We start from the raw sequence: 21649 nt of genomic DNA on the forward strand, positions 1-21649 counted from the left end.
TATTCGGCTGATGCAATGGCGGTATGCAAATGTTAGAGCTGCTACTATGAACTTGAACATAAATAAGCAAGTGGAGGTATGCATGATTTAACTTTGCTGATCAAGTTATGCTAGTTTAAGGGTTTTATCAATGTATTTAACTTTGCTATCACAATGGTATAAAAATGATTTATACCACTGCCAATGCAGTGACGGAGATTTTTTAAATAAGAGGGAAAATTACCAATAAATATGATATTATATATTATATAAATATATGTTATATAAAGAAATGTATCAAGTTAATCAAAATTAATTTAATAATTTTTAAAATATAAAAATTATATTATAGTTATTTTTTTTAGATTTTATAATTTAAAACTGCTTTACAATTATTGTATTTTTAATCTTATTAAAAATATTTTTTTAATATATATAATAAATATTTATTTTTTTATTTTTAAATTTTTCAAGGACTACAAAAATTCTTGATAATAATTTTATATCAATATATAATACATAACATTTAAAATCATAGTTTAAAAGAATTATCCCAAATTGATATAATTCTTATTAATTTCTTGTTTTGTATAAATATATTAAATATAAATATTAAATATTTTTTAATTTATCTACTATATCCATAATGTTTTTAGCTTTCATGCATTTTACTTTTAATTACTAATAAATTCATCATCATTATTTTTTATATAAAATTTATAGTAAAATATTTATTAATTTATTAAAATTTATTTTAATTCATATATGTTAGTATATATTAATTCAATAAATTCATAAATTATTATAAAATGTAATATTTTCAATAACTAATTAGTATAGAAAGAAAAAAAGCTAACAAATATAACTAACAAAAAAATTTATTTTGAAAAACAACATTAAGGGCCAATAGCCCATTTTTGCACCCATGTGGCTTTGCCACTGTACCAATGGCAGGGTTGTAAACCATCACAAAGTTCTTCAATTGTAGTTGAGCGTGAGAAAAATTCTTTATCTGATGGTTTTCCAGAACAATCTGTTATGGGTGTTGGATGGTCTTTCAAAGCTTCGACATTCTGTCGCACAAAGGAGACTAAAGCTTCAGAAGGAAAAGCTCAAGATGAAGCTAGACTTTGTTCTTCACTCTCAAGTCAGTAACAAATATTTTTGCATAGTGAATTAATAATGCCGGTATAGCAATCTCAATTATAATGTAATGTCATGATAGAGCAGACATGTTCATACACTCGTTTCGGATAACTTGTGCAGATCAAATTGTTGGAAGCTTGGGGAGACATGGAAAGGCAGCACTTATCTTCAGTTTCAAAGACTAAAGAGAGTTTACATTCTGTTGTTTGCAGAGTTCCCCTCATTGAAGGAGCAGAGGTAATCCCAGAGAAGAAGGGGCAAAAGGAAATAATGTTAAAACTATTTTGTGGCTAAGCATCAATTAATTTTACTAACGAATGCTAAATTATAGGTTGATCCACAATCAGCTTCCATCGCACTACGACATGCATCAGATCTCTCAGCGTCCATCAAGTCAGCATTATCTTCATTTTCATCCACGGTAAGCAGAAACTACTAAACCTATCACACTACGTCGGCGCTTGATGCCTCCTGTTTATGTCATCCGAACTAACCTTGGAATTCTTCCTTATCAGGCTGAGCAGACTGTTACACTTCTCTCACAATTAGCAGAGGTGGTTGCACAAGAGAAACTACTAATGGAAGAATGCCATGAACTTCTTCAGACAGTATCTGCACTACAGGTAGAAAGCTGAACGCTATCATTATGATCCCAGTAAATGTGATATCCAAGTTTTGAAAAACTTTATGGCTAACTTGTCATTCATGGAGTCTGGACTGGAAGTTCTTGACACTAACTTTTTTGGATCATGTTCACAGATTCAAGAGAAAAGTTTGAAGTGCTATATAATCCAGTTCAATTCGAAGCAGCAACAACTGCAGCAGCAAGAACAACAATCACAGCTACAAGAAACCCCTTCTTAGGCAGAAATACAGGGAATTGAAGGAGAAATTTCTGTAGGTGACTAAAAGGGGAGGCTGTGATTGAATAGGGCATGATAAAATGTAATGTGGATGTGATTGTAAGCCACTTCAACTAGCTTCAAGCAAAAGTAAAACTGCCAACTTACTGTTTCTCTGTACCTTGACATCGAAGGTTGAGCTATTCTTCACCTGCTACTAATTTTTTGTTCTAGTAAGAATCAAAATTGCTACCCTTGATTCAATTATTATGCCTTGCTGTTTCCAAATATTGCTAAAATGCAGGCAAACTTCAAATTTAGTTTCAACAGAGTGAATATTATCCAGTATCATCAACTTTCACACACTAGCGTGGATCATTAAAATTGATTTATGCAATGAATCTACTTGAAAACTTGAGGTATCTGGATATATTTCAAACCAGAAGCGAATTATTCCTCATGCCACCTTAACCACTTAAGTGGTTTTGTCTTTGAGTTTGTCCCTTTTTTATATCCTACACAAAAGCTAGTTTGAAGATCTCCTAACAGTAAAGAAAAAATACCGGGATTTTAGTGTTTTCCCCGACCTGTATGCATAGTTGTGAACCCCGAAGGTGGTGGCATGGGATAAAGCTCAGGGTGGGGAGGGTCACCTCTTGAAAAACAGTCAATGTTGTTTTTATCAAAAATGTTCTTTTAAAAAAAAATAAAATTAATGAGTTAAGGTAGATGACATATAATCGAGCTTACAGAAACTTAAAGTACTGAATATCCGGGTGAAGATTAGATATAACTGAATAGATATTTTATTTGAGTAAATTATACAAATGATCTGTAATATGTTTTTATTTTTATAAATTAGTTAAATTTGCTTAGACTTAAGAGAAAGTTTAGAAAGATTAGATTAAATCAGTGGATATGTTTAGATTTAAAAGAAAATTTAATTATTGGATCAGGCTTAAATATTTCTATGTAATTATATATTCAATTTTCTTATAAAAAGTTATTTGGCCATTTATTGGACGGAATTAGACTTAAATGTTGTTGTTTTGGTTAATTTTGTTATTATTCCTAGATATTTCTAGATTTATTATTTATATTTAGATTATGATTTAATTTTTTTAATATTTCAGACTTAAAGTTGTTTCATAGTAGAGAGAGGTTTTTTAAACTATTTAAAAGTATTTTAAACTTTTTAGAAATCAATCACCACATATTTATTTTTTAAATATAAATTATGAATTGAAAATCATATCTGTAATTCTTTTTTACCATTAAAAATTTATGTGTTGTTTGTGTTTTCTTTGATTTTTCTATTTTATTAGCTTTTATGAGCATCAATCAAGTTTTTTACTGGATTAATTGATTTTTTTTTTTCCCAACTTGATGCCTGAAAACAACAAGCCTATTCCCTAAAACCAACATCCAAGTCGTTCCTGGATAACATGTTCTTTGCCCAAGAACGGCATGTAGTTTTAATATCCAATCAACAAGCCTTTCCCCCAAAACCAACCGACAAGTCGTTAGATCCCACCAAAACTACATCACGCGGCATCGTTTCTTACACTCTCCCGTCTCTTATAAGCAAAAAGAAAAAAAGAAATCCAATCCTCCACTCTCCTTTCCATCTCCGCTCTCTCTCGCTCTTACTCGTTCGCTACAACGAAAGAAAAGAGAAGAAAACCATGGCTACATTATCGGCGGCTGCAGCAGCTCGACAAGCCGCTACTCTCTCTCGAATCTCCTCTCCCAAGTCACCAGCTCAAGTAGCCGCTCTCATCCACCGCCGCGGCCTCGCCGGCGCTGCAGGTAAATCCATCTCACAAAACACATATAGATACACACTTACCTAACATACATTTTATTTACTTATAAATGCACGTATATACATTTAACACATACGTATTTATTCGTCTCTACCGAAGATCAGAAGCTGATGATTAGATTAAAAAGTTGCAATCTTTAGCTCAGTTTTTGAGAAATTTGAGCGTAATTAAATATTGAAATTAGGTTTTAGTTGAAATGGATTTCACTCTTTAATTGAAAATTTCAGATTATTACTCTTATGAATATTTAAAATAAATGATGAATTTTTGCTTGGCGATTTTTTTTTTCTTGTGTGTTTGTGATAATTGCAGACCACCATGGGCCACCGAGGATTAACTGCTGGCAAGATCCAATGAGCCCATCTAAATGGAAGGAAGAGCATGTCAGTCTTTTACATTTTTATATTATATCATATATGCTTAATGTTGCAACGATTTTTTTTAATGTTCATTTTATTGTTTTTTGTGAGATTTGTGTTTTTTTGGGCCAAAGGTTGTTGTGCATTTCTGTTTTTTTTTTTCGCATTTTGACTGCAAACTAGAGTATTGTCTTTTTGGAGCAGTATTGCAGCCAGCGTTGATTAGGATTTGGGGCTGTTTGATAGTCATTTTATCTAGACAAGGAGAAGTTTTCTTTTGCGGGTTCATGCATTTTGAGTTTGAGTTTAACGAGTTTTATTTCTATTATCAAACAGTTGTTTGGTTTTTTATGGGAGCTTTCATGTCTGATTCTTTATATATGAGTTTCTGATCTATGTCCTTGTCCCATTGATGTTGTTAATATTGGTGGTAGATGGATCTAATGGAAGGCATGTGTTTGATGCAAATTGTCTTGACTGTTTGTTGGATGTTTGGTTTTGCAGTTTGTTATTGTCTCTTTAAGTGGTTGGGGTTTAGCCTTCTATGGGGGATACAAGTTCTTCACAGGAGGCAAGGGGAAGGAGGAAGAGGTACTTTTGGATATAATTTTACTGCTACAACCTTGTACTTTACTGTTATTTCCAGCCTAGTCATTGGAAAATTCAAAATTTCACATTTTTGTCATTGGATGAAGTGCCTTTGCTCCATTTATCCAAATTTTAGCATATGCTACCTCTGCCCTGCTTTGTTCGTTCACATTTTTAGTCGCTGGTTGCCCTTTTATCTAAATGAAGTACATGTCAACATGTAATTTTTAAAAATTTATTTTCAATTATTGTGATAATTACAACCATATTTCAAGGTACATAAGCTTGCACATTTTCCAAGATGGAAATTAAATTTTTAATATGATAGATAATCATAAATAGTTGAAAATCCAATAGTAGTCAAATAAAATGCAACCAATATTGCCAAAGGCGCAAATTGCCTTAAGGTCGTAAGACCAGCTAGTTGGATAAGACAACTTTCTGCGACAAAGAGAATTGAAACTTATAGAAGAAAAGGGGGCAGTAAAAAAAATAGTAAAGCAGGGGAGGGGAGAGAGAGAGAGAGAATTGTACAACAGATCATTAAACTATTCAAGTACTTGTGATGAAAGAATTGTATAACAGATCATTAAACTATTCAAGTACTTGTTTTCATACTGTTGATGCAGCAATAGGTGGTATATGTACTCTTTGATCAGTGGAAGAATGTATTTGTCTTTTCAATATCTTTAGAAAATACCTTTGAAGACAGCTATTATCTAAAGGGTGATATTATGAAAGCATTGCAAAACAATATAAATCAGAAAAAACCCTAGAAGATTCTAGGCAATGCCTCAAGTGTACAGTGCCTAGTGCCAAGGCACCCAGACAAGCACCTTGGCATCTTTGACAACTTTTAATTTCATGGAGGAAGTGTAAGGCTCCTCCACGATCAATTTCTACGTCTCATCTTCTTCTTTCACCATTTCTTCTCTGAGTCTTCTTTTTTTTTTTTTTTGTAGTTCTACATATAGCAAAAGCTTCTTCAATATTGTGCTAAACAATTTGATTATGTGATGTGTAGTTATTGAAGGAATTGACTTGTGGAGTTTTTTTATATGCTTGGACCTTATACACAGTGATGAAATAAAAATAGGCAATAATCATATTGAGTATGGCTACACCTAACACAATCGTTACACCAATTATCTTAAGAGGAAATCTGGCTATTAGGAGAAGGCCGTGTCTAAGTATATTGTATAACATGGAGCAGTTGCAAGATTAAGTCTTGAGGTTAATGTTTTTTGTGTTTGATGGGGATAGCGAGGCTTATAGATGGAATGCAATTTAGGAGAACACAGTTTCTGCAATTATTGGTGAACTTCTCAATTGCTCAAGCCATTCGGGAACTTGATAATTCTTAGTTGTCAAGCAAAGAGATTATTAACTTGATAATTCTTAGTTGTCAAGCAAAGAGAGTATTAACTGAAGGCTTATTTTTAGGAAAACCAACAATGTGATCTCATAAATGAAACTCACAATGAAATTTAACTTGCCAACTTTAGCTAGTAATTCTGAGATTACAGTTTTGTTTTCCTTTTTCCTGACATTTGATTATTGTTTACAGAAAGTGGTAGAAGCAGCACACTGAGGCTTGAAGCATGTAATCGTCCCATGACTTTTCTGGTAATAATGTGTTTGGCTGTACTTCACCTCTTGGGATCAATTTTCCTTGTTCGCAGATGATTCTGCTGAAAAGTACTGTCATTTGTTTTACAAGAGAATGATGGATTATTAAAAATGGAAGTTAAATTGCTAATTTTGGGAAAGTAAATAAGCCCTTTTACTTTGGCATGGCCATTTTGTTGTCACTCTAATGGTTTGATGTTTATCCTTTAATATTCTGATAATCCGATACTATATTCCCCTAGTCCAAATTCATGTAATGGATTTACTACAAATTACAGGTATATGTTGTGCCCTTTCTTTCCTTTTCTTTTTACAGCAAACTGAACTGATGTTAACACTTTGACCTAGCTTTGCCAATAGTGATTGAAGTTGGGACGAATGTGTGAAAAATTTATCATGGTCTGGAGAAATTAATGCCCGGGTTATTTAAGAATACAAGTTGACAAACAATGGAGTAATGTTGCGATGGAAATTGTAGAAAACCTGGGTGTGAATCACAACCGTTTGATTGTAACTGTGGTGCTTTTTTGAACTCAATCTGGAAGAAATGGTTATGAAAAAGGTTAAAATCCCGTTAAATTACCTGTGAAGGGGGCAGAAACATTTTCCCAGTAAAAATTTGATCCAAAATACCATAGGAAGCAGGAAATTTTCCAGCAGGTATCATTCCGTACCATCTGGGTTCTTGATTTTTTATTTCAAGATTATTCTCATAGGCATTTCTGTGCTGCCAACCACCAGTCTCCTGCAAATTTATATGCCACGTATTTATGTATTTAGCTTTAAACTCCAAGCAAACTTGATAGTAGTCCTAGCAGTCATGCGGATAGAAATCTAAGACCTTTACAGCAAGAATACCAAATGCCGTTGTTAATCAGCTAGAACTCTGACTCGTCTGTTTCCTCTCTGTACTCTTCTTTATCTTCTTCAAAATCAGAAAATGAATCCTTGTAAAGATATCCAGCTCCTCCATCTGTCTCCTGTTCTGTATCTGAATCCTCTGTTTGTTCTTGCTTTTCATGCTTTCTGATTAGTTTCACTTGTTCATTACTGTTTTCTTTGTTGTTCATGATGCTGCTGTTTCTGCTTTCTTGTGTGCCACTGGCTTGTTGTCGATCTTCATGTTGATGGCCTTTATCCAGGCTCTGTTTGCTGTCATTGCTTCTGATGTTACCAGGCTGGCCATCAAGGCTTCCATTTGTCAGATCTTTGCTGTCATGAGCTATCCGGAGCCTTTTCAATGTCTCATGGTCTTCACTCATCTGGTGATTTGTACCATCTTTCCCCAGTTTGTTTTGCAGATCTTTAGAGTCTTCATGGTTTTGATGCTCCATTGTTTTGCCATCAGAAGAATCCACTGCCTTTCTTATTTTTTCTGTTTTCCCATCATTGGACGCTCTTCCCTCTTCTCTGTCTATTAGTCTTCCTTGATCATCAGTAGGAGACTTCCTACTTCTCATCTTCTCAGCCCCATTGTTTTCATGATTTCTAATCTCCAGCAGCCTATTCCTGGTACCCATTTCCCCTCTCTTTCCTCTTACTCTGCTAGCTTGGTGGTATTTCTCCTTCCTCGTATTTCTGGAGCTGTCCATCATTTTCAACTTCACACCACCCCTAAAAGTTTCTTGATGACCTTCTGCCTCCTGAACATTTTCGAGTTCCAGCTTCCCATCTCGGGTAACTTTATGCTCTTCACCATCCTTTGATTTCTCTTCATTATCTGCATCTGTAATTTTTGATACTCTGCCAATCCCGCTAACGTTCGTCTCAGTTGTATTTGAAGCATTATTTTCCTCCCCCGTACCAGAAGTACCCTTCTCTTGAGAACTTTCACTTTTGTTCAGTTGATCCTTATTAATTCCATTGGCTCTTCCATCTCTGGAGCCTTCAAGCATCTGCAACTGCTCTTCCCTGGGCTCTTCTATCCTGTCAGGAATTGCGACCTTGCTTTCACTTGCATTTTCAACTATGGCAGTATCACCCACCCGTTCTTGATTGATGGATGTAGTGTTGCCTCCGTTACCCTTTGTTGAATTCAAACCATTACTATCATTTACAGATTCTTGCAATAGAACCTCTTCTTCACTCTTTCCAGCCTCTATGTTATTCTCGCTTATCATATTCAAGGTCACAGTCCTGTTTACAGGTGGGCTCGATGGGTCATCTGTGCTGACTGACCATATCTTAGCTGAGTAGTCAAGACGGTGCTTTAAATCCTCAATTTCAGCTTCCTTTTGTTTCAGACTTTCTCTAAGTACTTCCATTTGAAGAGTTTCTTTCTCTGCACCTTTGTTCGTCTCTCTTAGCAGTTTGATCTCACTTTTCTTCTCCTCGAGTGCAGACTCCATAATCTTTTGTTCATCCTTCATAGAACCAATCGTAGACTGCATCTCCAGAAGCCGCCTGTCGAGCTCCAGTTTTTGGATTCTTAGAGAGTAAATCTTAGCTTTCATCTCTTCAGTTTTCCTCTTCATTTCTTTGCTGCGTTGTCCTTCCTTCTGAATAAGGAACAAAAGAAAAGATGTAACCAGTGTTAGTATTGGAAATTTTGTAAGGATTAAACATCATAATCTAGATTATATACCGCAAAGCGAAGTTCAATATCTCACTTTCTATGTCTTTTTAACCATAATCATTGTGAACCAGCTACTGAATTGGTGGAAGGTGTGCTATCGGCAGGTATAAATGAATATATTGCATCTTGAGTGCTGTTTATTGAATTAGACCTGGTTGGTTAATGAAAAATGGACTTGGTCTAAATGTTTAGAGAATTACTAAAAAAAAGTAACCACTTCCTCTCTCTCTCTCTCTATATATATAGGGATATAATTTATATTAAGATGAAGTTTTTACTTTGAAAGAAAATACTTTTCTCTTTCTTTTTTTTTTTATTTTTAACTCTCAAAATTAACTTCACGAAATATATAAAGACGTTCTGAAATATTTTTTTATTCCTCTAATAAAAGTGGCACTAATTTAAATAATTAATCTAGAAATAAAAAAAAAGTGAATTTTCACCTAACCATTTTCCTTTAAATCTGCTGTGAGAATGGAAGGGATACTGTTGATGAGGGAAAAGTCAAGAGATGGCAGAGTTCAGAACTTAGAGAGGAGCTATTGAGCTCTGTATTCATGAGTCTTTCTGTCAGGGTAGGGAGTCGGAAAAACATGAAAATTGATCATGCATGCACACAGAATCCCAGATGATGCCCTAGTTTTCCACATATTAGTGTTTATGGGTAGAATTGCTACCTAAGAATATAATAAGGGGATTTAATATCGTATTAGATGGGATTTGTCATTTGTGCTCATAAATCAAACAATAGATTAGTTTGGTCCGATCCAACTCTGGCCGCCAGAAGATTTCAACGCATCAGCATTATTCATCAAACATCTCCATCCAGGGGGTCCAATGATATGTCATCACATTACAAGACTTTCATCTAACCAAATGACTTTGCTCCATCGCGATGAGAATCTGGCCCATGACATAAGCCAGTTTCATTAATTTTTTTGGCAATCTATCAAACCAATGATCACCATGTTTCTCTGGACTTTGTGTTATTATGAGATCATGCACGCATTAGTCCTAACCACACAGGCAATTTGCCTCTAGAAAGTTCACTTTTATAAGCAGAAAAATCATACTGTAGAGGCGAAGTTCTCAACTTTTTGTGAAGGATTGTTTTTGGCTGATGGGTGGGTCAATAGCTTTTGGGATCATGCACTACCTACTAGCTTCTAGGTATGGCGAAATGAAAGCTGCGTTCTACCTAATCCACATGGGGTCAAGTATGTTGAAGAAAGTAAAAACTAGCTGGAGAGCAAAACTGGTCCCAGAAAATGGTGGGTTTTCCATGACTGAATTAGTGAAATTGCTAAAAGAAGTCTACTTTTTCTACTGAATTGAAGTCACAGCCCTTCTTTTCACCAAAAACTGGTGAAAAAAATTAAAGCCATGAAAGAATCATAGGTTTCAAGCAGAGAGGAGAAGACACGTCAAAAGTAGCATGCATGCATGAAAGAGAGGGAAAGAGAGAGGGACCTGCAAGAGAAGCTGAAGGGAAATGAGCTCTTGGCCCTTCTCTTCCACAAGGAGGTTGAAGATGCGCCTCTCTCTGAGCTTGTGTAGCACCATAACGCCAAGCAAAGCAGCCCCAAATGCTAAAAGCAACATCAACCCATATGGCTTCCCTCTATTTCCATTACCGTTTCCTTTGTGGGATCCCCCCATAGCCATGATCTCTCTAGCTAGCTCTTAAAGGTGAAGTTATCAAGACTAGAAGAAGAAAAGGGCCTTTCTCCTTTTAATTCTTTAGCAAGGTTTGAAGTATTTTATACCTACAAGACCTTGCTTGCCATGGAAAAAGAGTCATGCATGATGCATCTACTCCTCTCTCTCTCTCTCTCTCTCTCTCTCATACAAAAGAGCGGAGTTAACAAGGTTGGAGAAGCATGGAAGCTGTTTCCAGGCGCTGATTCTGGAGCCCTTTCGTGGCTATGTATGTATAAATATTTCAAGTTCGCATGCGGTACACTGACTTTATCACAAGGCCCATTTTGGCTGTATATATGAACTTCAATTGGCAACAAATTTTATGACATGGGATTATGGTCGCAAAAAATAATTTATTCCTCTTCAACGTATTTATAAAAGCATGGCCTGACTTGACGTGGTACCTAATATTTGAAACATGAATATGATATGGTTTTATAAATCAATATTTAATTAAAATAATATTATTTTGTTAATTTTTTTATATATTAAAATGATACTATTTTGATTAAAAAAAACTAATTCATTAATTTCTGAATTAATTGACAAAAAAGGATTAAAGAGATGAAAGTAAGTTATATATTAAAATGATATTATTTTGATTAAAAAAACTAATTCATTAATTATGAAGTTGATAGCGAGCTTGTAACTCGACTTTTATTGTAAATTATGTTCATGAAATATTGTTCAAAGGATGTAAAGTAAGTTAATTTTTGAAGAACTAAATAAAATTATGAGATAACTTGAAAATTCAAAAAAACATTATGTGCATTCTAGAGGAATTAATTTTTCAAGTGATAAGAAAGTTGTAGAGAAGAAACTAATGTGTGTCACAATCAACCACACATGATATAGTACTGAACTTATTTGGAATTTAATTAAACAATTTTTAATTTTCAATTACATGCATCTTCTAATTAATGAAAATATTTTCGTGGAAGATTGATAATTAATTATATTATGTGAGTAATCAAATATATTTACCAATCTCTATATAATACGAGTAAATATTTACAGGGGAAGAGAATCGATAATATACATCAACATAGGGGAACACTATTATCAATAGTGTACATCAATATAATCTTGATTGAGATCAAGATAATATTGTTAAAAAAAAAAAGAATAATTAGTTGAAATTTCAGCCAAAATGTCTAAACTTTCAACTCAAAAATTCATCATAAACTTGGTGTTAAACATGGTTTATCTCATTTTATTTGTTATATTTTTTATGTATTTTTTAGATTTTTATAAAGTACTCATATAAATTTTTTATATATATAATTTCTCGATTCACATGACTTTTTCACCAATAACATATTGTCACCCAAGATTTTCACCAATAACATCCATAGCACATCAGCCAAGAATCATCATAGTCCAATAATGGTTTTTTCCTAAACAAAAAGCATGGATAGCACTAATGAATCAAATAAGCTCAACAACCCATATAAATATTAATTTTTCCATCGATGATACAATCTCTACTCCTTGAAAAGATTTTAAAGCTTAAGTGTATAAAATATGCCTAGTCATTAGGCAAACAAGCTAGAGGACAACTAAGCCTATAAGTTAGGGAGCAATTTCTAGCAAGGCAAGTCTTAACTTTGTATTTTAGATCATAAATGTTAGCAAAACCCATAAAAATCATCCAAAACTAGCCTAATAACATGAAAGTCCAATCAAACTATTGAAAACCAGATCAAACATGTTAAGCCATACAATTTATATGTCAAATACGCACTCTTTAATCTTCGCTTTACTTTTTTTCTCTTCATGTGTAATGTTTTCTTCCACATATATATACTGAATTATGCAATACGTATTCGAGAGTTTCTTAATCTTTAAGAAACTTATTTTTTTAAAATGAATTGAACAATCACTAGTCAAGCTCGTCAGCCCAACAATGAAGAGACTAATTTATATGTAAAGTTTTTTTGACGACTTCATCACTTATAATGTATTAAAAAGACAATTCCTTCTCGTTTATTAAGGAGTCTACACTTAGGTTTATTTTTATATATAAAATTTTTTATGATATTTAAGAAGTAAGTATGAGTGGTTAGTTTTTTGGTTCACTTTGAAAAAAGAAATGGATGATGAAAAAGAAAATTAAATTTGAGACTCATAAAAAATAATAAAAATATTTTCATGTAGATTATTATTTTTTTTATTTTTTTTCTCTTCTCCTTATATATATCTCTCTCTTTAAAGTAAATATCAATAATTACTCTCAGAACTATAAAATCTTTCCATTTATTCTACTAGAGAAAAGAATCTCTAATTCCCATCCAAGTGAAATCTCTTACCCATTACAACAAACACTAAAGTGCATGCAGAAAGCTACATTCCCCACACCCATAAATAATGTGAATTACAGTAATAATTCATATAGTCTTAAAAATTATTATTATTTTATTTTTTGTATTTTGGTCATGTTTTTTTTCTTTGTTTATTGAATTTTTATTATTTTTACTGTAAAAAATACTAAATAGTGTGGGGAAAAAAATATTTCCCTACATCTATAAATATTGTAGATTACAATAGTAATAGTAATATGCAATGTTTTGCAATTTTTATTTTGCATTTTGGTCATTTTTTTGCTTCAATTATTGAATTTTTATTATTTTTAATTTAGTCCTCCATTATGTTTTTAATAGGATGTTAAGTTAATAATTTATTTTAATTATTTATTGTGGTTTCAGAAAATATACCGGCATCAGATTGATACTTAATTTTACAAGATATTGTTCGCAGGCTTCACAGGATATTTCTTTTTTTTTTTTAAATTAAACTTGATTTTATGAATATCTATTTTTTATTAAACATTTTAAAAAATAATTTAAAAAAATTCATGTTATTAAACTTTATAAAACTTATGAATCTCTTCATGGTTTAATGAGGGTTTGTTGGTTTTACATTGCACAATTGCAATTAATAAAAATGTTTGTGCCATATTCATTATCTTTTATAAATTTCATAGACCTATTCAGAATTCAGAACATGTATGCACAATATCCATTAAATTTTATTTTATATTGCATAATTGCAATTAATAAAAATGTTTGATGAAATATATAAATAAAAATGGTAGTCAATTTTTATCATAACATAGTGAGCTCATGTAACAAGTGAGTTTTCTATGCATTTTATCATTTTGAGTTCGAATTTAACAATTTTTTGAAAGAATAAGTTTTTTTATAGTTTATAATTTAATTTGATGTACAAAAAATATTAGGAATATATTATTGAATAAAACCCAAAAATTAAAAAAATAATAAAAAAGTTAGAAACCAATATAATTAATAAAACTTGATCTGCTCAATGATCAATTTAATGATCCGCTTATCTAGAACCTAATCTGAGTTAGGTTAGTGAAAAAAATACAATTATTTTTTTTTTTTTTAAATATCATTTCATAATTTTTAAAAATAATAATTCAAAGTATGGTTTAACGTACTAATCCAAGGATCATGGGTTAACTCACTCAACGACGATCTGGATTTTGGGTTGGGTACATCTCAAATTTGTTCTTATAACTATAGAGATCCAACTTAAAGCCCAATAAGCATTAACTCTTTGAGCCCAAACGTTAAAAAACACAAAGACCCATCTGCACTACATCCACGGAATCACAAACCAAGGAATCCTCGAGCTCTCAGTGTCTCACGCTGCTGCACAGGTAAACTATCATCTGCTTCTCTGTTAAGGAAACAAAACCTATAAAAAAAAACCCGATTTTATTTACTGGGTCAATCCAAAAAAGCACGTGAAAAAGCGAACTTTATCGGATGAATTCTCAATCTCAATTAAGCTCCATTGAAGACATCTTCGATTCCTCTCTAAATTTAGAGGAAACCCATTTCAAGGAAGGCTACAATGAAGGCTACAGCCAAGGGTTAATGTCTGGAAAAGAAGAAGCGGAACAAACGGGCCTGAAAATGGGCTTTGGAATCGGTGAAGAACTCGGGTTTTATCGTGGCTGTGTTGATGTATGGAATTCTGCTATTCTTGTTGACCCGACCCGGTTCTCTACCCGATTGAAGGAGTCTATTAAGAAGATGGAGGAGTTGATTGAGAAATACCCGGTTTTAGACCCGGAAGATGAGAGAGTGAGTGAGATTATGGATAGTTTGAGGTTGAAGTTTCGGGTTATAAGGGCGGGCTTGGGTGTGAAATTGGAGTATGATGGGTACCCAAAACCAAAGGAAATCGAGTTTTGATGAGGGAGTTTTTGGGTCTTTGTGTAATGGGTTTGGTGGTTTTTTTGTTGAAGCTTTGTAGTTCAAGTGGATCTTTGGTTAATAGAACAAGAATGTTTCTTTTTTATGTGATAATTTGTGGTCTATGAAAGTTTGGATCTTTAGATTTTATTTGATCTAATATAGCTAGGTATAAAATTCTAGTGTAGTTGATTGTGTTTGATTTTGAAGCTTAATAGCCTTTTATTTTCTATAAGTTATTGAATTTGGATAGCTTAGTTGGTTTTGAACCTGTAGAATGTTATGTTTGATCCGATATTTCAGGAAGTATACAATTCTAGTGTTGCTGATAGTGTTAGATACTGAAGCTTTATTGATCAGCAACTCCACTGTGAAGAATTTAAGCCTTGTTCACTTAATATTTGGATTTTCATGACTATTTTCATTTAAAGATCGGTGCTTGAAAATTTTACTTTTATAATGTGGGGTAACTGGGAGAGGTTGGGGTTTTTGTGGTCCCCTGGAATTATAACCACAAAGTTTGTTGATAATGTCAATTTCTATCATCTAAGTTCTATCTGCTTGTGCAGCTTGTGAAAAAGGTAGTAAGGAGGAGAAATTATGTTGAAGATGATGCTTGCTTGCTGTAAGGTATACATATCTGAAAGCAGAAACAAAGTGGCATTGGAATCTATTGAAAGAGCTGCAAAGCTATTCCCTGAAGCACCTATTGTTAATAAGTTTGAAGATGTGACTTATAATAGAGTTGGCTACACTCTTGTCTCGAGTTTGGCTCCAAAACCATCTTTAGACTCATGTGCTTTGAAGGGTGCTGTGCTTGCTATGGTTAAAGCTGCTCTGGAAACTATTGATTTCGGATTGCATTGTGGAAGTCATCCCCGGCTTGGTGTTGTTGATCACATTTGCTTTCATCCCTTGGCTCAATCATCTTTAGACCAGGCAGCTGGGATTGCAAAGTCTCTGGCAGTAGACGTTGGCTGTAGTCTTCAAGGTTCGAGCCCTTTAAACTTATCTGTGATTTGAAGAATTTGTTTTTCATGATAGTATAGAAGTGAAAGAAACCTATAAAAACGATGAGTTTGATTAATTAGCTTGATGACAAGTCTAGATTCTCTCCTCCGAAGATGGTACTTTCTCAAAACTATGTTCCCTGCCTATAATAATACCTGAGGCAGGCTAAGTAGCAGTAGATTGTATATATCTCTTCTCTTCTGATTTCAATTGGATATGATTGGTTTTTCTTCTGGCTTTCTAAATTCTAGAATTTGAGTGATGGTTTATTTCAATGAACATAAATCGATGCTGCAAATTCCTGATCCAATTGTTTGTGTTTGCTAAACAACAGCCCAACACTGTCATTCAATAACCCGCTGGCACAGCTTCTAGCACAAAACAAAACACAATATATGTGCTTCAAGTACTAAGTTTTCCCTGGGAATGCATATTAGAAAAATGGCATTGTGTCTCTACCTTGAAAGCAAAGGTGATCTACTGAGCATTTCAGTACCCATTGGAAATTAAACAAATGAAATGAGTTTGGCATTGGATTCAAAGTGAGGCAGTGAAAATTATAATTTTTTTTTTATGATTGGAGCCTTATTTCTGTTCAGAATAAAGGAGATATCAATGGATGAATATTTATTTCTCAAGGCATGCTGAAATTTTTTGTGTTATGTTGAATTTGTGTTCAGTCTCCTTATTGGATCATAGCTCATTTTGTTTCTACATTGCTAATGATCTCATATGTAGCCTGCAGTCCCCACATTTCTATATGGAGCTGCCAATGTTGAAGGGAGAACACTCGATTCAATCAGAAGAGAGCTGGGTTATTTCAAGCCAAATTCTGGAAACCAATGGGCAGGTGGGCCAAAATCAGAGTCCTTGCCACTGAAGCCAGATGAAGGTCCAGCACAAGTGAATGAAGCAAAAGGTGTTCTTGTTATTGGAGCAACCAGGTGGGTTGATAACTACAATGTCCCTGTCTTCTCCACTGATATTGCTGCTGCTCGTAGAATTGCAAAACGTGTTAGTGGGAGAGGAGGCGGACTTCCTTCAGTTCAAGCAATGGCACTTGCACATGGTGATGATGTCATTGAGGTGGCTTGTAACTTGTTGGAACCAAGTAATGTAGGAGGAGAGATGGTTCAGCAAGAAGTTGAGAGACTCGCAAAGGAGGAGGGTGTGGCTGTGGGGAAGGGATATTTTACAGATTTCTCACAGGATAAAATAATTGAAAATTACTTGAATTTTTGTCCCCTAATGTAACCACAAGATGCAATTTTGTAACAGAGAAGGTATTGCCCCTTCTGTGAAAATTACTTTTAAAAAAAATGCTACGCTGAAGGTGTCTTTCTAAGGGATTTTTGTTCCGATGCATGTGATGTGAATGGTTGTCCACACATGAAATGTGTACGTCTTTACCAGCATATTCATCATCTTAGAAGCGGTGAGGTTTTGGCTTCATATTCTTGAGAGATTGCTTAGATGCAAAAATTCCTATAAATACTATGTATATTTTGGTTCAACTTGTATCTCTATATCTGCTCTTCATCCCTCCATAAGAGTTCTCTCGCAGATCATCTGGTCGTCTTGATGTCTGGTGAGAACAATTTCCTATAATATTTGAAACAAGAATGTGTTCTGCAATGCTTAAATGTGATTCTGTCAGAGAATTCATATGTGATTAGATTTCACTAGTTTCATCTTCTCTTTTCATATTTTCCTCTCTGCCTTCTCGAATGCGCTTCTCTAATGGCGTTCTTTCTATCTCTTACTATCATAAAGAAGCAACACTTTTGCACTTCAGTTTTCACGTATATGGATGGCATGAAGTGTGGTATTCGTTGTCTACGAGAAAGATTAATTTCCAAGGATTTTGTTTAAATTAAAGCAAAGCTTAGTGAATAGGCAAGCAATATAGTGTTGTATACAATCTGGAATTGTTTGATAGCAGGATTGCTTTCAGCAAAGTGCTGTGACATTGAAACAATGAAACCTGAATCACTGAACAATTACCTGATATTCTAGTTGAAATCTGTACGGAGTCTTTTTTTTTTAATCAAATCAGACAAGAAATAAGTCTTTTTTTTTTTTTTAATCAAATCAGACAAGAAATAGTGATGGCCTGGATATTGTTCGGCATAGAGCACAAAACAGAAATAAAGATGACCAAACTCTCTGTTCGGAATTTCATGATTTATCTGCTTAGGAACTCGTCGAGACCTTAACAAACTCAATTTTGCAGATTTGCTTGTGAAACAATAAAGAGAAATCTTTCAGCTAGTGCAGAAAGCTGTTATCTGCACAAGAGACAACTCAGATCTTGATAACATCAGAATTAGAATAGAAACCACTTCGTTTAATATAAGGAATGCCACCTAATCCTTTCAGAATAGACCGTTGTTGCCAAGATGAGATGGGAAGGATGTTTTGGTTGAATGAGAATTTCTAGATTCATTCACTCAATCATAGTTGATTTTTCAATCACGTATAAAAGTGCCATATTCTAGTTTTTTTTATGAGGATGTTTAGCACACAGGTAATGATTCATCCTTACATCTAGTGCATGACCTAATTGATGTATCTATGTTAATGGACAAATAGAAGAAAAATAAATGTAAGATCATCTTCCGCTTGATATGATTGGTCATAAAGATTCTAAAAATCTTAGAAAGATAAGGTTGCTACGAGACGGTTTCTTTGTCTTTCTCAGTTTCTGCTTCTCACTGTTGTATCATCAGCATCAATGCTAACACAATAGAGCTCGGCTGTTTTTGGTATTTGATAGATCGAAAGCTTTAAATTATGAGGGGGGTGGGGTCTAGGGTTCAGAAATAGTCATGGAAACCATGTGTTGTATCTATTATAATGTGCCCCATTTATGCTTCACCTAAACTACCAGTGTAGTTTCAGAGCTATTCTTTTTTTCATACCATTAAAAACATTTCTAATAGCCTGAAAAATGAGGTGGGTTTTACTTCCTGACTCCAATCTCAATCTGAGATACAAGGCCCTTGATGGATTTCATCTTTTGGTTGCTAGGGCTCATATTCAAGTTCATTTCCCTAGGGCTGAGTCACTGAAACCTCAATGAAAATCTTTAACAAATAATCACATGTTATATCACAAAGGGACATATTTTTGTGTCCTTTTCAATAAATGAAATCAATGGTTTTCAAGATGAAACAAATATCTAAATTTGTGGATAGGAGACTGTCCTTGTAATAACTCTACTGGCAATGAGAGGCACTGGGTTCACAAGAACAATTACCTGCCCTCAGCACTATGAACTTTCCTACTTACTAATATGGCAATATGATTCTGTGGGCTTTTGTTTGTCATTTTATAGATAATGGAGAACCTTCTTTCATAAGAAAATGATCTTCATCCATGTGATATGTCTACTCATGACACCCAATGCTTTCTTATGAGTAAAATATGATGCTATTCAGCACCTCGTGGATCTGCTTTTGGTAAATAAGCCACTGATATTTCTCCTTATCCATGGCTGCTGATTTTGATGTCGCATTGTGGGGACAGTTTTTTAATGAATTTGTGAAATGCTGACTCACACTAGTTTAAATTATTAGTAGTGATTTAATGGCTTATATATGCACATAGGACATATCCTATCGCCATCAACTCCTTCCCTTGAATAGTGAAGCATAGGCAAAAGCATTAAGATCATCTTGAGCAGAAGGCAAGAAATGGATTTTGAATCGAGTTGCAAGGTAAACATCATCAACTCCACATTATTGTCTTGCATAGAATTTCATCTCTTCTTTCTCTCAAGAAAGCATCAGGATACTTACCTTCATATCTTCATGTTTCTGTTTTTACATGTACAGGAAGATTATTTATTTTGATCTTTGTTGAATTTTGATCACTTCTGAATTAGAACATTAGCTCTGAAGTTTGTGTTCATTTGAAAAGTTCTTGTTTCGTACAAATTTACTAATGAATGTTAAAACAACTAAAATAATCCCATTTGAGTTTTTTGTGGGATCAATATAATTTTTTAGCAATTTGAGTAGCTTCTTTCTACTTTTCCCTTCTTTGTTGTTGTCTGCATAGCCATATACTCCTTATCTCTAGTACCCTTTTAGTTTTTAGGATTTTTGAGCATGATCTTCGTTTGGCATTCTACTTCTTTTAAGTATTTTCTTTTCAATAAAACTAGCAAGCTGATAATCCAGAAGCATTTGAAGCTAAACCAATTTGACCATGTAACAAGTTAACCCCTGGAAAAATCTCTAAACATGACCTCCACTTACCTGCCAATCTACCACACACTTGTTCCTTGGTTGTGTTTGGTTAGTGTCCTCTGATAGAAGGGACAGGTATAGAAGAGACAGAAACTTGTATGGTTGAGAAATGGAAAGATGAAATAAATGTGTAGGGGACAATTTTGGAGTGAGCAGGGGGACATATTTCCTCTGTCCCACTGTCTCTATCTTTTCTGTCCATAAACAGCAACCAAACGCTTCTTTATAAATAGCAGAAAGCTATAAGCAGAGCATGTGACCAGCCTGTCATTTCTTTGGTTGTTTAGACAGTACGCAAATTTGAGTCTTTCCCCTTCTCATGTTTTGCAAGAGACATCATCGCTAGATTAAATGGTCACTGATCTCGAAAATGACAATTCTGATCATAAACTTTGAATTATTATGATCAAATGATAGGATGGGATTAATTGGCTGGGTACCAATAAGCCTTTGACTCATTGGTGTGAACTCTTTTACCGACATCAGTAGATATCTAATATCCTCTTGTTCGTCGTGGTTGCATAGAACAAAAAAAATGCAAATGAATCCATGCTGATATGCTGCATGCTCTTCATCTCTGAAGCACGTAACCGTGCAGCTCTGGACTTAATTGAACGAGCTGCTAGGATCGACCCAGAAAGTGTCATTGTAAACAAATTTGAGGTCCGAGTTTATAATAGGAACAGGTTCACTATTGTATCATATGTTGTTGCTGATAGCACTGGTAGTCCCATTTATAGTCCATTGCACCAAACTGTGCTAGCCATTGTTGAAGCTGCTTATGGAGCCATTAACCTAGAGTTGCACTCTGGCGCACACCCTCGACTTGGCGTTGTAGATGATATTGCTTTCCACCCTTTGGCTGAAGCATCACTGGATGAAGCAGCCTGGCTTGCTAAGGCTGTGGCAGCAGATATTGGCAGCAGATTTCAAGGTTGGTCCGAAACTTTAACTAGCACCATATTTATCACACTGCAGATGTTAATATTTCACTCGAAACAGCATTTTTTTAGTCTCGAAAATATCCACCACTTTCTTATTTGTCCTTCTTGATATATTGCAGTGCCAGTATTCCTTTATGCTGCAGCACACCCAACAGGCAGGGCCCCGGACACAATCAGGCGTGAGCTGGGCTACTACAGGCCAAATTTCATGGGCAGCCAATGGGCAGGGTGGAACATACCCGAAATTCTCCCAGAAAATCCTGACCATGGTCCAACCCATGTGTCTCGGACCAGAGGAATCACACTGATTGGGGCACGGTCATGGGTCACATTATACAACATTCCCATCATGTGCACCGATGTTTCAACTGCTCGACGGATAGCACGCATGGTAAGTGCTCGTGGTGGTGGACTCCCAACAGTACAATCGCTGGCCCTATTTCATGGCGATGATTCAGCTGAGATTGCTTGCATGCTCTTGGAGCCTAATCGGATTGGCCCAGACAGAGTGCAAGCACAGGTTGAGATGTTGGCAGCTCAAGAGGGGTTGGATGTAGAGAAGGGCTATTTCAC

The 21649-nt window shown here is 34.5% G+C and overlaps 5 protein-coding genes across 5 annotated transcripts in view; 4 read left to right on the forward strand and 1 right to left on the reverse strand.

Moving 5' to 3' along the window:
• The window catches only part of LOC105140403 (QWRF motif-containing protein 3), a 3815-nt gene extending 1695 nt beyond the window's left edge, over window positions 1–2120 (forward strand). Inside the window, exons 2-7 of the mRNA XM_011047213.1 lie at window positions 3–76; window positions 1007–1126; window positions 1246–1362; window positions 1457–1546; window positions 1641–1748; window positions 1885–2120. Of these exons, the coding sequence (XP_011045515.1) occupies window positions 3–76; window positions 1007–1126; window positions 1246–1362; window positions 1457–1546; window positions 1641–1748; window positions 1885–1989 (614 nt within the window). The 3' untranslated portion in view covers window positions 1990–2120. The remainder of the gene's footprint in view (window positions 1–2; window positions 77–1006; window positions 1127–1245; window positions 1363–1456; window positions 1547–1640; window positions 1749–1884) is intronic.
• A 1433-nt stretch (window positions 2121–3553) lies between these two features.
• On the forward strand, window positions 3554–6610 carry LOC105140363 (uncharacterized). Its single transcript, XM_011047160.1, has 4 exons — window positions 3554–3776; window positions 4106–4176; window positions 4657–4743; window positions 6308–6610. Exons 1-4 carry the CDS (start codon window positions 3653–3655, stop codon window positions 6329–6331), a joined length of 306 nt encoding a protein of 101 aa, XP_011045462.1. The 5' UTR covers window positions 3554–3652; the 3' UTR covers window positions 6332–6610.
• Window positions 6611–7030: 420 nt separating this feature from the next.
• Window positions 7031–10949, reverse strand: LOC105140362 (centromere-associated protein E-like). Its single transcript, XM_011047159.1, has 2 exons — window positions 10415–10949; window positions 7031–8867 (listed from the first exon to the last, which is right to left on the reverse strand). The coding sequence occupies exons 1-2, from the start codon at window positions 10607–10609 to the stop codon at window positions 7248–7250; spliced, it is 1815 nt and encodes a 604-aa protein (XP_011045461.1). The 5' UTR covers window positions 10610–10949; the 3' UTR covers window positions 7031–7247.
• A 3281-nt stretch (window positions 10950–14230) lies between these two features.
• LOC105140404 (formimidoyltransferase-cyclodeaminase-like) lies at window positions 14231–17424 on the forward strand. Its single transcript, XM_011047214.1, has 4 exons — window positions 14231–14865; window positions 15145–15199; window positions 15458–15859; window positions 16625–17424. The coding sequence occupies exons 1-4, from the start codon at window positions 14437–14439 to the stop codon at window positions 17131–17133; spliced, it is 1395 nt and encodes a 464-aa protein (XP_011045516.1). The 5' UTR covers window positions 14231–14436; the 3' UTR covers window positions 17134–17424.
• A 1970-nt stretch (window positions 17425–19394) lies between these two features.
• Window positions 19395–21649, forward strand: part of LOC105140405 (formimidoyltransferase-cyclodeaminase-like) — a 17380-nt gene continuing 15125 nt past the window's right edge. The window contains exons 1-3 of the mRNA XM_011047215.1: window positions 19395–19598; window positions 20658–21066; window positions 21196–21649. Coding sequence (XP_011045517.1) covers window positions 19575–19598; window positions 20658–21066; window positions 21196–21649 — 887 coding nt within the window. The 5' untranslated portion in view covers window positions 19395–19574. The remainder of the gene's footprint in view (window positions 19599–20657; window positions 21067–21195) is intronic.

The sequence above is a fragment of the Populus euphratica genome, unplaced genomic scaffold, assembly GCF_000495115.2.
Source record: "Populus euphratica unplaced genomic scaffold, PopEup_1.0 scaffold106.1, whole genome shotgun sequence".
Classification (NCBI taxonomy): domain Eukaryota; kingdom Viridiplantae; phylum Streptophyta; class Magnoliopsida; order Malpighiales; family Salicaceae; genus Populus; species Populus euphratica.

Excerpts from the sequence above, each read along its gene's own strand:
- LOC105140363 (XM_011047160.1), top strand. The coding sequence starts at position 3,653 with ATGGCTACATTATCGGCGGCTGCAGCAGCTCGACAAGCCGCTACTCTC. Across the intron at positions 3,777-4,105 it reads CGGCCTCGCCGGCGCTGCAG|ACCACCATGGGCCACCGAGG; the intron begins GTAAATCCATCT and ends TGATAATTGCAG. Across the intron at positions 4,744-6,307 it reads GCAAGGGGAAGGAGGAAGAG|AAAGTGGTAGAAGCAGCACA; the intron begins GTACTTTTGGAT and ends TATTGTTTACAG.
- LOC105140362 (XM_011047159.1), bottom strand. The coding sequence starts at position 10,609 with ATGGCTATGGGGGGATCCCACAAAGGAAACGGTAATGGAAATAGAGGG. Across the intron at positions 8,868-10,414 it reads CCCTTCAGCTTCTCTTGCAG|AAGGAAGGACAACGCAGCAA; the intron begins GTCCCTCTCTCT and ends TTCCTTATTCAG.
- LOC105140404 (XM_011047214.1), top strand. The coding sequence starts at position 14,437 with ATGAATTCTCAATCTCAATTAAGCTCCATTGAAGACATCTTCGATTCC. Across the intron at positions 15,200-15,457 it reads CAATTCTAGTGTTGCTGATA|GAGGAGAAATTATGTTGAAG; the intron begins GTGTTAGATACT and ends AAAGGTAGTAAG. Across the intron at positions 15,860-16,624 it reads CGTTGGCTGTAGTCTTCAAG|TCCCCACATTTCTATATGGA; the intron begins GTTCGAGCCCTT and ends TGTAGCCTGCAG.